The sequence below is a fragment of the Acanthisitta chloris genome, unplaced genomic scaffold, assembly GCF_000695815.1.
Source record: "Acanthisitta chloris isolate BGI_N310 unplaced genomic scaffold, ASM69581v1 scaffold6637, whole genome shotgun sequence".
Taxonomy (NCBI): domain Eukaryota; kingdom Metazoa; phylum Chordata; class Aves; order Passeriformes; family Acanthisittidae; genus Acanthisitta; species Acanthisitta chloris.
In genome coordinates, this window is record NW_008680848.1 from 139,639 (window position 1) to 157,252 (window position 17,614).

Sequence of the window (17,614 nt, forward strand, 5' to 3'; positions counted from 1 at the left end):
CTAGTGGGGTGTTGGCACAATATTTCAGCAGTGAATAGACAGATGGTGCTTACTCAGTGTAATGGAAAGGAAGGGAATTCTATCACTGGCACTGCAACCTTCAATTAGTTTAAGCTCTTTATCCCACCTAAGAACGCAGAATAATAAAAATCTATCTAAAAGCTCTCTGTTAATAAAATCACTTCTGCAGAAAAATATTGTTTTTATTCAGAACACAAGACCATTATGTGCTGCTTCAATTTGGAGAGAAAGAAGAGATGAACAAGAGTTTATTTTAGTTGATTTCACTGGATTATGCATGTACATAAGCTAGTACTGAATTTATAAGGCCAGAGGCTCTCCACATGTGAAATTAGATCTCCTTGTTTCAGATATGATGGCTCATGTGTCAAAGGTCTGCAGCTGCTGTCACTCTTCTCTTTTAGCCTCAGTGGAAAAAACAGATTCAGCTCAGACTTGTCCATCATCCCTCTAGAGTGCATGTACACAACTTCTGTTATCATCAGCAATTGTTGCAAGGACGATGTATGGCTCCCAGTTTTTAGAAATCTAAATGTATTTCAGTTTTGCAAGATTAAATGAGAAATACTAAAGGAACTATGCATCCCAATATGCTTCAGTGACTTCAGCCCACTGATTTAATGGAACTTGGTACCTTGTCCATTGTGCCATAGTCATTAATCAAGCAGCTGTTCCTAACAATAGTTGTTGTGTCAGGGGAGGAGAATGAGAGTGAAGGAGAGGAGTTTAAGTACCAATTGTTCCAATTTATCACACAACCACAAAATAAATGGAAAAATCAAGTCATAAAACTGCTTTAAACATGTTTTAGTTAACAGGACCATTTCAGTAAATGCTCTGATTCCTGTGTGAGCCACTCTAGGAGGGACTTCAGCGTTGTTAACCCCTTACCTTTTTCTTTCAGTTTTAGTTTCATTAATAAGCAAAACAGCCCATGAAAGCAGGTTGCTGAAAATAGATTTTCATAGTGACAAAGATTATGAAACAGTCAGAGAGAAAGTGGGAAGAAATAAAAAGTATTGTTCAAGTCGTTAATGATTACTTTATTCCTGAGGCAACAATCGAAGTAAGTTTCAGTGTGAGAAATGTGCACCATATCAGTTCCTACTGACTCGTGAATAAAGACAGCTCATCACCATTTACTGTTAAACCCCTTATTTTCAATCATATCTTTCCATATGAGATGATTGTGGAGAGCTGAGAGCCTACTTCAGGATCTGCTACTCTTTCATTGCAAGTTTTATGCACACATGAATATATGGGTGTTTTTAATGATTTTTTGCAAAAGTTACACCATATGTAATTAACTGTCGCTTATAACCCCATGAACAGATTTAGTGTAGTGTTAAGCTACAGTTCCTGAGGCTTGACTAGACCCTATGACAAATTGCAGCGTAATGCAGTGGAGTTGCAGCTCTTCAGAGGCTGCTGCCCAAACTAGCTAGTGAAGCAAGAGCCCCAGACTGGCAAATACAGATCCCAAAGGTCACATGAGTTTTCCTCATGCTTTTCAAAGATGCAAAGGGCATAAATCCTTTTTTTGGCCTTTACAAATTCTCTTTAGAGAAGGCATACTAAAGGTATGCATTTTACTCTTCTGTCCTCGAAGACTGTTTCAAAACTCATGCTGTAGATTCTTAGCTATAAATTTCAGTACTTGTTTTCTTGTTTCTTACAGAAGCATTAATATGTTACAAACACAAGGAGCTAGCCAGGTCCTCTAAGTATCTTTTCAAATACCAGTCCTAATCACCAAAGCCCTCACTCACATGCTTAAATTAATCACATCAAACATAAATTAATATAAGTATTTACAACAGAATCCCAAATATTTTCAGTTAACTTTTAAATTTGTTCTGTACACTGGTAAATCACAACTAAATTAATCTGATTGGCTGTTTATCATGTGACAGCCATGAACAACTGTTGCTTGCTGCTGGCACATGAAGTATTTATTTGCTTAGACACAGTAGAGAGAAAATAAATTATTAGTTCAGACAAGTCTGCTACATACTAACAATACTCAATTACTGATGAGTATTAACACGATTTAAAATACTGAATACTCATAACTAACATGCTTGAAGGAGTTTAGTGTCTGGTTTCTTGATCCCTGAATAGAATTAATTATAAATATTTAATGAAAAAAAGAAGAAAATGTCAGTATATGAAAGCATACGCAGGTACATTGGACAAATATTTACTCAGGAAATATCTTCTATGTTAACCCCTAACAGATAAAGAACCTAAAGAAAAAGGTATCCACATGCCAGATGAGCATATTTCAGTTCGTTTATATTCAAGATTCAACAAGGTTTAGGGATGACAGCTTTTAACTTAACCAGTAAACATGTCTTTCCCAACTGAAGTTGAAAAATAAAATAAAACCCAATAATTAACACTGTAATTGCTATACAAATATTTTGCAGAAAGTGTCCAATAACTATGAGAAGATAAAACATACATTTACAAATAAAGGGCATATGGAGAGTACACATCATTGATGTGACTTTTCATTTAAATTTGAGAGAGATGGAAGATTGTTGTTTTCTCTACTTCCAGCTCTACTTAGTAGTCTAAAAAGTAATAAAAATAGAAAAACAATTCTTCTTAGAAAGAAGCCACATTCTCTTGCCCTCATTATGTAATCATCTCAGAAGCAAAGGACAGAAACAAGAGATTCACTTACTTTAACAGTGTATCTTTGAACATGGCCAGCCTTACATACAAACTGTTCAGTAAACTTGAGGTGTTTTCAGTAAAAAACTAGAATACTTTATTTCAAACCTCAAATATTCTGATTCTGCATGACACTGTGTAGTATAATTGGTCTTATTTTTTAGGTACTTCATGCTTTCATTGTCTTCTACAACCTGGCTCCCTCTGCTAGTGCTCCTCCTTACCACTTGCTGTTCCTATTACCTTTTAATATCAGTCAGGAAGTTACATCACAGGAAACTGATGCACAGAAGATCAGTGTGAAGCACACACAGCTTATAATTGGCAAAGGCTCTAGAAGTGTAACTGAGATGCAAAAATAATCTTTTTTTATGCACATGTTCTTTCAATTTTAAATTATTTTTTTTAGTGAAAATGGACACTTTTCACAAACATGCAAAAATATTCTGTGAAAGAAAAGAATATCCACACAATAATTTTAGCATTCAAAATAGTTGAGACAAAAAATCTCATTCACATCTTTGGTGGCCTCCACAAAATTGTCAGTCTTTACTCAAGTATGGATTTACTTAACAAAAGATAAAAATAAGAAAATATAACTTTCAGTGTCCTGTATATTTACTACCTATGCTTCACATTATAAGGAACATAACTGTGAAATCCTTCCAGCTCAGAATCCAGTTTTGGTACTTTATGGATGCAGAGAAGTGCAATCTACAGAACACCAAGTTTAAAGTACATCAGCCTTTTAATTTAATGAATCACTATGTTTTTCCTAAATTAATTTTTGCAGAGATATCTATCCAATTCAACCTGCTAATTTGTGAATGGATTTGTATTTGGCCTACTAAGATGCTAAATTGATAACCATCTTAACTGTGTAATTTTTTCTAATCTCAGTTCCATAATGCTAAATTCTAATCTCTTACGCTGAACATTTCCTTTTCTCCTAGCAGTTTTGTAAGTATTATATCTTGTGTTTCTGAAAAATAATGTTATCTACTCAATTACTCTGAACTTTTCACTAAAAGACTGGAAGTTCTTTCTAGTAGACTTAAACCTGTAATATATATAAATTCTACTTTTGTTTGAAACTTTAGCTTCAAAGGAAAAAATTCCAAAGACTCATGTTTCACATGAAGCTGACTGAGCTGAAAGCCAAAGAAAATATAGCTGCTCTATTTCTAGTCTTCTTGGTACAGTGAAAGCCCTTTATTGCCAGCCCAACAAGCTTGATATAATCCTGAACTGTAAAGCCATAGACCACACATTACTGTTGTTGCTGTGTGGATCCAAGGTTGCTGGTAAAATGGAAATCTATTTTACTGTATATATATGAAGCATTTAGGATAATGGTAAACAGTAATGTATTTATAGAACACAACAGCTATTTTCAACAGTCATTTAATGTGTTGGGTTTATTTCATTTACCTCATTTATCTCCTCTTGAGTGTTCCAGTGTTGGAAATGCTGTGACAGTTCTTCCTCATATTTCTCAGCTTTTGAGCTCCAGTTAATGCTATCACACTCAAACCTGGCAAGTTCTTGCTTCAGATTCTTTACAGAAACATTCAAGCAATTCTACTCAGGGAATAGACAAAGAAATTTATCAAATTCAGGGAATGCATTCATAGAATAGAATCGTAGAATCATCAAGGTTGGACAAGACCATTAAGATCATCAAGTCCAACTGTTAACCTGTCACTGCTATAACCCCTAAACCATATCTCCAGTGCCAGATACAGGTGCCTTTAAAACACTTCCAGGGATGGTGACTCCATCACCTCCCTGGGGTGAGGAGTCATAAAGAATGCCTGCTTTCTTCCTAAAAAAATTAATACAGGGCAATGAAAATTCTGCCCTGAATAAATATTTTGTAAAATTATATCCATCTTGTCATGCAAATCAGTCTTGAATGCACAAATAGGGTAACACCATTACTATATTTCATTTTTGTTCTTTTGTCAGTCATTCTTTATAGAAGAATAAATGTACAAAGTGACCTTGACAAAGTAGCAGAAGTCTAATATAGAGATGTGACATTCAAGAAACCACCATCAGGGCCTGAACTGCACAAAAAAAATACTAGACAACAGAAAATCATGTGGGTTTTTTTCCCCAAGCAATGATATTTAAAGATTAACTTCCTCCCTCTTTCAAATCTTTTTTTTTTTTCCAGTGTTAAATCTGCTCACAGACCACTGAAAAAATAAAACAAGGATTCAAAGAAAACAATTTTTCTTTACAAAAGCAATTCACAAATGTGACTACTAAAGAATAAGTTTCATCACTGCTTAATGTTTCATTTAATTTAGCTGCTGTATATCCGCCAACCCTAAAATTAGAAATTGTAAAATGATCAAGTGCTGTACATTTTATGCTTTGCTTTCCTTTAAAATATTAAAGCTCACTCCTCATTTCTTGCTCAGATTATTAATACATTTTTGTACATCTAAAATTCAGTCAGACAGCTCCAATGATCTTTCATATTATACTTGATTTCACAAATTGTTCTAATTATACTCACGGGTTGCTGCACTGCAGACAAGATATCCACGCCCTGGGTAATAAGTAGTTTATATAGCTCTCTGATATGTGCATGTTTCTCCTGGGAATTCACAAGGTAGGCTTTAGCATGGTGCATAATTTCAGGATCCTCAGATGTTTCAGGAATATCCAGTTCTCCTGATTTTGAAAGACATTCCAGCTAAAATATATTTAAATGAAAATCAGTGTATGTTTAAAAACAGGTTACAACTCCTTCCTTACCCATCTAAAGTTTGTTGAGGTGAGTTTAAGTAATTAAATTTGGGTTCAGGTATGAATTTTAGCTTCTACAGATTTCATGCAGTTTTAGATCCAAAATGTTAATTCTCATTAGCAGGCTGGTTAATGCTCTTTTTTCCCAGAGGGGTAAAGAAAAATCTAACAAAAGACAACAGGCACCAAAACCAAAGACAGTTTAACTGCAATGGGAAATATGTATATTTTAAAATATTATACTCACTTCTTTTTTAATGTGATGGAATTTGACTGTCTTGTTGAAAATCTCATCATATTCTATCATTACATCCTTTACTGTTTGATGGAATTGAATAAGCTCACTTATTCTCTCGGCATCCTCTTTCACAGGAAATCCTTTCTGGCTTGGCAATTCTAGTAATTTTATCAGGTACTCAAGCTCAGCATTCAGTTGCTAGCAAAACCAGCAGAAGGTACTCAAATTACACAAATATAATTGCAAGTTTTCCCTTATGTTTGATGAAATAACCCCCTAACAATGGTAAATTGCCTTGGGGAAAATCAATGCCACGTCCTTTAAAACTCTCCACATACTGTACTTTTTGCTAGGCATGAATCTCAGCTATCACCCAAGAACAGCCTTGGATCAAGTCAAACATAATTACAGGGCAACAGCAGACTGAATTGCTAAAATTCAGTCAGTATTCACAGGAGGTAGGAAGTCCAGTATGACATACCTCAGTGTTTGACCAGCTCTAAATTCAAAAGCATGAAGCTGATACTCTCTTATACTTCCACCACCCCAGTCCTTATGTGACACTAATACATAGCTAACACAGCATAAGACATTCTCTGAACACTGAAGGTAAAATGTCTTCCCCCTACCTTATAAACACACACCAACACTTCCTCCTGGAAAAGTCATGTAAAATATAAAACATTGTAACCCCAGACAGAGTGTCTGTGGTCAATGTGAACGTGAATCTTCACTGGACCAAAAAGTGCTTTTGATCCATCATTCATTCCACTAGCTTGATTCTCACCTGATACTGTGGTTTCATTTGGTTAAGCTTTTTCTGTAGTTCTAAAACAATTAAGAGGTCACTTCCAAGGTCAACTGGTGCTGCAAACTGGAGGGCCTCTTGAAGAATCTCGAATCCATGGGTAGTCTAATAGATTAAACAAATGGTTCAATGTTTCTAACTGTGGTAACTAAAAAAAAAACCCCAAACAAATTTCAACTCAAATCTAAATTTGTAACAAGAACATTCCTCAAACCAGACACCCAAATGCTGTCAGTAAAACTGCTCTGTTTCAAATCCCCTGACTTCCAAGGGTGATAAGAAATCTTTAAGATAACTTGCAAAAAAGATTCAGACAATGAGACTGGAGGACCCATACACACAGTGTATTTTCTGTGATAACAGATGTGGTGGTTTAGTGATACGCTGCACTAGAGAAACAGTGTCTTACAAACCTCTGGTTCTGCTACTAGCCTAGGTAGTGTTGCTTTTAAGGAACACTGCATGCTGTCCCTGTGTCAAGGAGACTTCAGTGCCCCTGCCTTATTAACATGGTTGGACTTAAGTTTAGCAACTATTAGGACACAGATGAGTTTAGTAATTGCTCAGTCACAATAAAATGGTGCTTTTAAAGAGAAGAAGAAAAAAAAAGGAAAAAAGAAGCAACGTTGCTTTAGCATTGATTAAACTTCATTAAAACTTAAAATTTGAAGTGGAGGCTTGTGTGTATTTGAGTAAGGGCAAAAAATATCAAAAGCATTTTTTACTTCTTGATGACTGAATGACAGAACAGCCTATGGAGAAGTATCTTAAGCATCTTGCTGTTCATCACTCTTTCTTAAATGCTACCTATAATAGTTAATGAGAGAGTAACAGACAAACTAAGAATAATCTAAAAATGTTGCTTTCTTCCTAGCTATTTTACTTACAATTTTCAGTTGTTCTTTAAATATATGGCACTGTTGCTTGACAGGTCTTACTTGAGTAATTTTAAAATTCCAGATTGCCCAAAGATCAGTCAGTGCTTTCCTTTCTTTACTCAGATTAACAATTATATCTTCTGTTACTTGTACAGATTTTTCTACTTTTGATATTAAACTCTTATTTACCTGGCAAATAAACAGATACAACATTTTTTCCATGCATGTTTTTTTTATAAAATACAATTAAAATCTTGTAATATTAATAATAATAAGAGTCAACAAAGCTTAATAAAACACAACTATGCCAGCATCCCTTTTTTAAAAAAATTCTGGTACTTTTAAATACACTTTTCTCTTAGAAAGAGGCATAGAGCAACAGAATTTGCATACTGAGGATATGGCTAAAGTTGGAGCTTAAAATCTAGAACAAGTCAGTAAAGACTCAATTGTTGCCCTCTGATGGCTGTTTAACACACATACTAAATCAAGTAATTTCTGAATAAACAAAACTACCCAAAATGGCCTTTTGGGGAATAAACAGCAACTGGAAAACAAAGAAGGTGAAGAAAAGACCACTCCTTTGTGCGATAAAGCTGCACCAAAGCACAGGAGGGCTAAAGTGTTTAGTATTTGAACGTTTGGTATTTCTTCCTCCTTTTAACAGATCCTCTATGAGAAATACCAGAAAACTAGGTAATGCTGTTTCTCCTTTTCCCGTTTAATTTTCAAGAGAAATTGTGTTCATAATTACTTATATGATCCATATCTTCCAGATAGTTACAAACTATAACCCAAGAATATAATTGGAACAGAATAGCAGAAAATATAGTGGCAACACAATTCCAGGTCTTTAGGGAGATAATACCTGAAGATATCCTAAGATTTTAAGTGCTTGCAGTGCAACCTCATATCCACACACATTTAGGTTGTCATTACACTGACTATCTTATCTGTGCTTGGCTGCATCCAGCTGTGACGCACACACTTCAGCCCACACTAATGGCCTGAGCACTTCCCCTCCTTCAGTAGGTTTTTCCAGCTCATCTTGCACACTGCAACACCAACAGCACTTGCCCCTTCTAATGCTTACCTAACTGCTCCCTAGTCTGTCCTACAAAACCTGAAAAAATGGCTGGATATCCAGGCTGTCTACATTGTAACTGGAATACTTTAGGAGGTGTGGCTTAGGGAATTATTGCAGGTCTCAAATGATCATCTCATAAAGGTGTGTCGGAAAATTAAATAGGGATGCCCGGGCAGTGTACTGAACCCAAGACAGAATGTAAAGACACAAGGAAAGATTATCTGTAAGGAAGTAGCTGTAGAATTTCTTTAGAAGAATTCATACACTCAGTTAGTAAAGACTGCCTACCTCTTGGTGTAAGTAAAATAAACAATACTGTAGTCGCACATATGCTGCTTTCCAACATGAACAAAACAACTATATGCAGGTATTATATTGGTATGCATGGACAGGATCATTAAGGGCTCGTCACTGTTAATCACAGAACTTTTTATATTACTTATAATGCCATAAGCACTCAAATAATACTTTCCCATTTTAAAAGTATATAAAGCAGCATTTGTCCCTTTAAAACTAGGTACTGGAGAAATCACAATCCATCAGTCACAGAACTAGGATTAGACCTCATCACAGGCAAATACAAAATATTTAACACGGTTTATCAGATTATACTCACCACATTTACTAAATTCAGAAAATAGCAGCCCATATTTTGTGTGGAAAAAATCTTTTTTATAGTCTTTTGCCAGTGAGTATTAGTTGAATCCATTGCAATTTTATTTTCAGCCTCCCTGTTTGTTTGTAGTGGTTCTGATTTATAGAATTCCTTCAGATTTTTAATATCATCATTCACCTATAGAAAGACATAGAATAAGCTTCAGAAAACAAATCAAAACTTGACCTGCTATAATCAGAAGTTATACATACATGATAAATTTGAATAGCAGCCTCTGAATCTTTTCCTGATTTTAATACCTATCATTGTCCCTAAAATTTATACAAACAGCAAATAATAAAAAAGGTTTAATTAACTAGTGAACCAGTAGATGGCAAGCAGACAAGTGGCAGCAATATGCACAATTTCTGTCATATGTCATTACACTGATTTTATATGCCACTATATCAATGCACTGATTTTCACAGATCTGTTTAATATGAAGTAACTGAAGTTGGCAATAATCAGAAATAAACGAAATCCAATTTTTTGGCAGTTTATCTTTCAATAAATATATCTTATGGCTAAGTTTATCTGATAGGTTCCATTCCTTCCTCAATTTCTTTCTAAATACAGAAGAACAAAGTGTTGCAGAATCTTACAGTGAAATCCAAATCAAAATGAAAATTGACTGCCCCTGGACATCATTAGCAAAGCTACCAAAATTATTTAGGTATTGAATTGATTATGATTTCAGCTAGAGCTGGTTTATATTTAATTTTTAAATCCATTCAGAATCAGCACTTCAGTGGGAGCAGTGCAAGACAGCAATAAATATCTATATCAACATATTATGTAAAATATTTTGGCAGTTATATGAAGCAAACCCAGTAAATTTAATTTATACATTAAATAACAATATATGTAAGCACTTTTATTATGCATATAATGAGTGCACATGTGCACATGACAAAATTTAAAATCAATTACAATACTTCCTACAATGGTGATTTAAAATCTGCACATAGATTGCAAGTTTCATATTGAGGACCACTGGCTCTGATGGATCATATCCCCTTTAAATTACAAAGCAGCTTACAAACACTTCCATGGCACAGCATCAGCAGGATTTGTCTCAGCTAACTAAAAGCACATTTTTCATCTGTAAGATATTCACAGTCTAGTCAGAGAATAAATAAGTAGTCCATACCTCTACAGCTGACTTTAAAAAGGCCACATAAGCTTCTAGAATTTCTAGTTTTGAATTAAGATTTTTTTCAATGTTTTTCAGTTCTTTATTCAGAAAGTCCGTTCTGCTAGAAAAAGCTGCCACTAGCTCAGGTTCCAACTCTTCCAAATCTTTGATGATTCTTTCAGCTGCTTCCAGTTCATATGAAGTTTCCTTAAAGGGTATAAGCATAGAACATGTGTAATGACTGAAAATTGTGACATCAATTATGACAACCCATTGTTAGTTTTCACTAGGATTGCTTTCTTATGTATAATTCAATTACTTATTTGAAGAATAGCTCATAATGTACATTATATACTGAAAATACTCATTTCTTTCATAAAAACAATGGATATAGTTATTAAAATAGCTATTCTGAAAGCTAGCATGTCACAATCCACAGAAAAAATAGGTAGAAGAGATTACTACTGTCAGGGCAGGTTATACACTGCAGCAAACACAGGTAACACCCTGACATGCAAAAATCTGGCACAACAGACACTAAAAACTATTATACAGTCTTGAGGAACAAGCAGAGGTTCTTGCTCATCTGCTGAGCTTTTTATATTGTTACTATGTGCTCTCCAGAATTTCTTTAAAGTGAATTTTATTTCCACAGATACTGTATACATCCATCTCTCGGGTTTGATAAACTGTTGTTGCCTGAAACAAAAAGAACTCCACAGGAGCAATGGAGTTCTAATAACTCAAAATACATAGGATACCCTAAAATACATACTGCCATGTTGTTCAGCTTAGACATGAAACATGCACCTATGTCAAGATCATGGAGGAGATTCAACTGGTTTAAAGCTGCTTTCAGATACTGCAGTACTGCTATTGGAGTTGGAAAGGCCCTGGATGGAAAACAGACTCATGTGTTACAGAGCTGAGTGCTGCAGTGCTTTCACACTGTGGTGGCACTCCCAACACAACCAATGGATATCTGATGGCAACTTTACAGTCTCCTTCACAGTTTTTCCACATGGGATCCACTTTTTTCTTTTTTTGCCAATTCAACCCTTTATTCTGGCATAGTAAAATACAAGAAGGATTTTCTCTGACTGTTTATACAATATTAAACTTGGTGCCTCAAGTAGGACTAGCAATCCACATTTGAAGAGTCTTCCTATCAATGGCTGGTACAAGGATCCTGAGGCAGTAACAAATAATATGATGAGATAGAGACAATGGCTGGTACGAGGATCCTGAGGCAGTAACAAATAATATGATGAGATAGAGACAATGGGGAAAATCAATTACATAAGAAGAAATGACTTGCAATGTTACCTGTGGTTTGGTTCATTAACTACAGTTTTAAAACAAACTATAGACCTATTTTCTTTCCAAGAATCTCTCAGCCTCTCACCTTATTTAGAATTACATACAGCATTCTTCTGTTTCTAAAAGTACTTAACATTATTGAAGAGGATTTTTACCTTTGTTTGTTTAGCCAGTTCAAGATGTTTGTTCAAAACTCTTTCTGACTCACACAAATAGGAGCCAATCTCCATACCAGCCGCAAGCACCGGGGCGATCTTTTTAATCGATTGCAACACCTTTATTTGAAAGCATTATTTACATAGTTAATTTATATAAGTAGACATTATAAAACCAGTGTAAAACATCATTTTGTATAGAAAAAAATGAAGTAAAGCTTGCCTGTGTTTAGATTATGCACTTTGCATAATGTTGTGGTTTAAGCCAGATAGGAACTAAGGACCACACAGCTACTCACTCACACACCCACACAGACCTCAACCCCAAATGGTGGGATGGGGAGACGAATCAAAAAAAGGTAGAACTTGTCACTTAATATCATATATAATCAGAGAAATCCAGGAATTAAAATATAAAGGAATAGAACTCCACTTTCTCCTATGAAAATTCTAACAGGTATGGTCAAAACCCCCTCCTGTTTTCTCTCCATTTATTGATAGTGCTTTCCTTATCCCAGGCTTATTAGTTCACTAAGGCACAACTGCATTATAATCTAGATATTATAACCCTGGCAGAAATACTATTTTATGCTCCAATTTTTTTTTCCAGAAAGCACATTTAATGCTTCTCTGCCAAGCCAAGAGATCTATTTTCGTGTAGATACATGTACAGAATTCCATGTCACTGTCACTGTAAGGTGTTATATATGCATGATGATAACAAAACAGATTATGAAGAGCACAGGCAGATGATACCACACAACACATACAGTTAATATCAGACGTGAATTCACATGTAAGGGTTTTTTTTAAGAAGGGACTACTGGTTGAGGTTTAAGCTTTAAATGAAGCTCAGGGGAAACTGAATTTATCACCAGATACTTTGGGATACTTTGCATTAGAAGGTTGGAATTAAAAGTGCATTGCTTGGTAAGACTATAACAATTTAATTCTTCACTGCAATAAAAAATCATGTATCATGACACAAGTCTTCAAAATGTTCTCTAATGAAAAGCTGATTAGTGATTAGAACAAACTGCAGAATTTGGGTCTATATGTTAAGTAAAAATTACCTTCATAATTCAACTTTTGGCCTAAGACTCACAACATGTTGATGAAAACTTCTACAGGACCAATAGCAGCTATCAGAAAATCTTTTTTTTCAGCTGAACTCAAAGTATTTTCACTGCGTTCGAATATCATGAGGTCTTTTCTATACCATTTATACATAAATGCATGAATTTGTGGCAAATTCACTTCACATTTGATTCATAATAGTTCATTATAAACATTGTTCAAATACAAACATCAGATTGCAGACTTAATTATTCAGTCACTAAATCTGATGTATTTTTCTGCTCTACAATCTGGATTTCCTTCATGTGAACCTTGCTAAAATATTATATTTTTAATTTGAATTTATGCATGGAAACGTGTTTTGGAGCCATGTGTCTATTCCATCTCTGACAAGTCATTATAATGGTCTGTAGTACTACAGGACATTCAACAATTAAAAGAAGGTTGTGTCTTTGATGGCTCAGTATCATAATTAATAAAAGGAATTTTTACAGTGAACAGAATCTACTCTCCTTCAGCTTTACTGAAATTTGCTGTGGTTCAGTCACCATGCCTATTAACCTCAATTTTGCCACACTTCTATTTTTATCTTCAGCCAAATGAACCAGAAGACATAGAAACAGTTTGGAAACCTGTCTGAAGGTCACAGTTTTGATTGCACACTTTTTCTCCAAAAGAATGAATTATAATAGTTCATTATCCGAGCAAATCTATGCTTAATTGAACAACACTAGTAAAATAGCTACATTATTCAGAATAGCTTTAGGTTCTTTTGTGTTGATAACTGCATTCAGCATTCTAACTACAACTGTGTGCTCTCTAACAACCCAGTATTTTATTTGTAATTATTTGTGTCAGCTTTAATATTCTCATAGCTAAATTATGGAAATGCAATGCATTAAGAAGACATGCTATGATGATGATGATATTCAAAGATGAACAAAGGGCTGGGGCACCTCTCCTATGACAACAGGCTGAGAGAGTTGTGGTTCTTCAGCATGGGAAAGAGAAGTCTCCTAGGAGACCTTATAGGAGACCCATCCAGTACCTAAGGAGGCCTACTAGAAAGCTGGAGAGTGACTTGGAGTGATAGAACAAGGAGGACTGGCTTCAAACCGAAAGAGGGTACGGCTAGATTAGATACAAGGAAGAAGTTCTTCACTATGAGGGTGGTGAGGCACTGGAACAGGTCACGCAGAGAAGCTGTGGATGTCCCATCCCTGGAAGTGTTCAAGGACAGATTGGATGGGCCTTTGAGCAACCTGGTCCAGAAGAAGGTATCCCTGCCCATGGCAGTGAGTTTGGGTCCCTTCCAACCCAAACCATTCTACGATTCTATGATGTACCTTATTGAGATGATCTTCAAGAGAGACAGTCCATCGTTCTTTCTTCAAAGTAAGTTCTTTATAATCTGGACATTGCCTGATTAATTGATCAACATTTTTTTTAACATATTCCATCATTTTCTGAATTCCTGTCACCCAAGAGCTAAAATGGAAAAGTAGAACTGTTGTTAATTTCTCATTTTTTGCTCAACAATCAGTATGATCATGATTTTAAAAAACACCAACACCTTTTCAGTTGAATTGTATGACAAGTAACTTATGAATATTTAACTGTGACCCTTAAAAGAAAAATAACCAAGAGAAATATTAAAAGTAATCCAAAGAAAATTGATTATTAGTAGAACACAAGAATGGCATTTCCAAACAAACCATTTGTCACCAGTGTCTAAATTAATTTCACAAGACAGATACCCTGATTCACTAAGAAATATCACATCTCACAAATAATTCTGACTAGCTATACCATCTCAAAACTAAAATCACAAATGAAACAGCTTAGAAAGAGATAAAATATATGGCATATCACTTCTACTTTAAAAATACTGTCTTCTTTGGTCAATAGCCTTAAATATAGTCCTTCCTCAATGTGAGGGTATCAGTATTAGATTTTTAAGTCATAAACTATTAGAGCTGTCTAATAAGTACCTGGCTTATTTTTGGTTACTCTAAAAATGAAAATGACAAAACAATGTGAATACAGAAGACCATGTGCATTGTAATGATCTTAATGTTCAAGCAATGCATTTTAAACCAGTATGACATTTGGCAGCCACTTTGGTATTGTCTTAAAAATGCATTGTCCAGTACCTTTGTTCAAAAGATACAATGCAATTCAGTGCATCATCTATCAAAACTGACAAAGTGTCACCCAACCTGAACAAAGTCAGATTCTTTCCCTTTATTAACAAATATATTGTCTGAAAAGCTGGAGAATCTGGCTTCTATATTAAAACTAGCAAAGTCAGGCAACTAGCAGAGCATGCTATACCTTCTCTATCACAAACAATGAAAGAACTCTAAAATTACTGTGCTCTGACTACTCCTTCAGTTGGCAGCTATTTTCAAATTCCAAACAAATTTCTACTTGCTGCCAGCTACTTCAAGAATCCTGCCATGTTGCAAACAATTAACGACTGTGTATCTCATTGTCAGATTATACTTTCTTGTCTATCTTATCACAAAGCAGCTTTCAGCTTTTTTAGTAGATGCCTAAACATTTGTTGGATTCACACCCTTCACTGCCTTCAACTGGTGACTGCCCATGTCCTTCAGGATTTCCAGTCTGGTTAGATAAAGGAAATGAGACATCTGTGAGGGCAGCCAAACTTAGCAATAGATTGTGTGGTAAGGGCAATGAAACAGTAATCAGGATTTAGTTTTGATAGGTGTTCTGTTTGCTGTCCTACTTTGACCCTCAGCTGTTCATACAAATCTCGTTATCTCATGTGGGTTAATCACTGGGTTAAATATTGGCTAGCATTTAAGGATAGCACAGTGGCTTGCTTTGGAAGAAAAAAAAAGTTATTCATGGATTAGAGCTATTAAAAACTGGAGAAACACCTGTATTTTCTGCTTAACACCTGTATTTTTATCTTGCATCAATTCACACTATAATTGCTGTAATTCTGACATTCAGAAAGGTCTAAAAGGAGTACTTCAGGCAGCAGGGAGTGTTCATAGCCATTTATATGTCGATTTTCATTTACATACATTTACTTTTCCAAAATGTTAACTGATCCATTGCTCCTGAACACTGCCCTAACATACCAATTCCATTGTTTGACACCACTCTACAAGTAGCATGTAGTATTCGTAATGGCTTTCGTTAAAAAGATAGGTTGGTATAAATACCACCAGAGAAAGATGGCAGAAGCTTTGAGTCTTTAAATGAACACCTACTAGTAAAATACACTGGCTCTATATGCAGTCTGGTTCTATCTAGTCAAGTTATTACACAACATGCAGATATGGAGAAATGCAGCAGACACTAAAAAATGGAGGGAATACCTGTGAGAATCTGCTTTGTTAACTAAAGTTTGTCCTTTTTGCAAGGTAGTCACTGCGCAACCTTTAATTACTTCCTGTAATTCCTTGTACTTCATTGTCAAGATAGGCAAATGTAAGCCTTCTGAATTAAAGGTTTTACAGTAATTCTCAATACCTTCAAGACCATCAAGTACCTTAAGAGAAAAAAAGCATCCATAAATATTTTATTTACAATGCGCATATATATCCTTTTAAATAAATAGGTGATCAATAATCATTTAATGTATGACATTTCTTCATAAATGAAAACCAAAATTTAATTTAAGGTCTGGTGTTGACTTTGCAGGTACAGAAGAACGCAGGCATAATTCAACAGGAGTTAACATAAGTATGGACATGCAAAATCACAATTATTCTCTGAATTTAAAAATATTCCATTCTTCTAGCAATAACCAGGCCAATTGGACATACAGAATCAGAACCAAAGCAGAAGCAGAACAAGAGTAATACAATGAGCTAGCACTGAAAAGTTTTATTGAAGAACATTCTAAAAGAATTTTACCAATTTTTCCTTCTTTTCTATTTTTTAATTTTGGCAATTGTATAGCAAACAAATAAATTATAATTAAATATATTTCTATCAAAACGGTAGGCTTTTGATTTTGCACATATGCAGCTTTGTTATACCTGTTTTCCTTTAGTGCAAGCAGAATTTCCTCCTTCAAATTCCAGAAAAAAGTGACAAAAGTGGTATAGAGAGACTCCTGTCTTTTTACACAGAGAAGGGACAACATGGCAATGCTCCATTATTAACATAAGCACATACTAATATTATTAAAATAGAAATGTGCCTAAACCTACTGTGCATAATTAGTATCATAGCAGTAGCACCGTATTCTCTTACACCTTTGTTTTCAAAGGAATAGGACTATATTTTTGTAGGTCCTTGTCCAAACTAGAAAGGGGTGACTACCAGCAAGTTTTAACACTATTTTCATTAGCCCATCTCAGATGCCTCATTACAAACGAAATCAAGAAAGAACAAATTTATTGGAAAAAAAGATATCGCTAAATAATTTCAATATCAAGAGGTGTTTACATGTTGTTAAAGAAATACCCTCGTCCAGGTTAAAACCAAATGCGATTACAGCCCCACCTGCTGCTCAAAACAGAATTTAGTGAAGGCAAAGTAAAGTCAAGGTTGTTTGTTCAGCACATTCAATAGAGATACAAAGATTGTTGCTAGAGCTATCCTTGGAAATGATCTGTTTTTAAAACTTCTATAAACGACCTGAAAACAATATGCATGAAAAAAAAACAAAAGGACCATTTGGTCTTTGGACACCTTAAAATATAAACTTTAATAAATAACCTTCTAACTAAAAGGTTTTGGAAAAAGGTTGCATCACTATTAGTATTGATTATAATTAGCCTGGGTAGAGACCACTGCAAGTATAGACATTGTTTTT

The 17,614-nt window shown here is 34.9% G+C and overlaps 1 protein-coding gene across 1 annotated transcript in view; it reads right to left on the minus strand.

The window, feature by feature from the left end:
• Positions 1 to 17,614, minus strand: part of CCDC141 (coiled-coil domain containing 141) — a gene marked incomplete at its 5' end in the record, with an annotated part of 48,492 nt that overhangs the window by 13,473 nt on the left and 17,405 nt on the right. The window contains 10 exons of the mRNA XM_009077880.1: positions 4,132 to 4,281; positions 5,228 to 5,407; positions 5,708 to 5,896; positions 6,486 to 6,611; positions 7,445 to 7,573; positions 9,088 to 9,264; positions 10,277 to 10,468; positions 11,737 to 11,856; positions 14,160 to 14,301; positions 16,167 to 16,339. Coding sequence (XP_009076128.1) covers positions 4,132 to 4,281; positions 5,228 to 5,407; positions 5,708 to 5,896; positions 6,486 to 6,611; positions 7,445 to 7,573; positions 9,088 to 9,264; positions 10,277 to 10,468; positions 11,737 to 11,856; positions 14,160 to 14,301; positions 16,167 to 16,339 — 1,578 coding nt within the window. The remainder of the gene's footprint in view (positions 1 to 4,131; positions 4,282 to 5,227; positions 5,408 to 5,707; positions 5,897 to 6,485; positions 6,612 to 7,444; positions 7,574 to 9,087; positions 9,265 to 10,276; positions 10,469 to 11,736; positions 11,857 to 14,159; positions 14,302 to 16,166; positions 16,340 to 17,614) is intronic.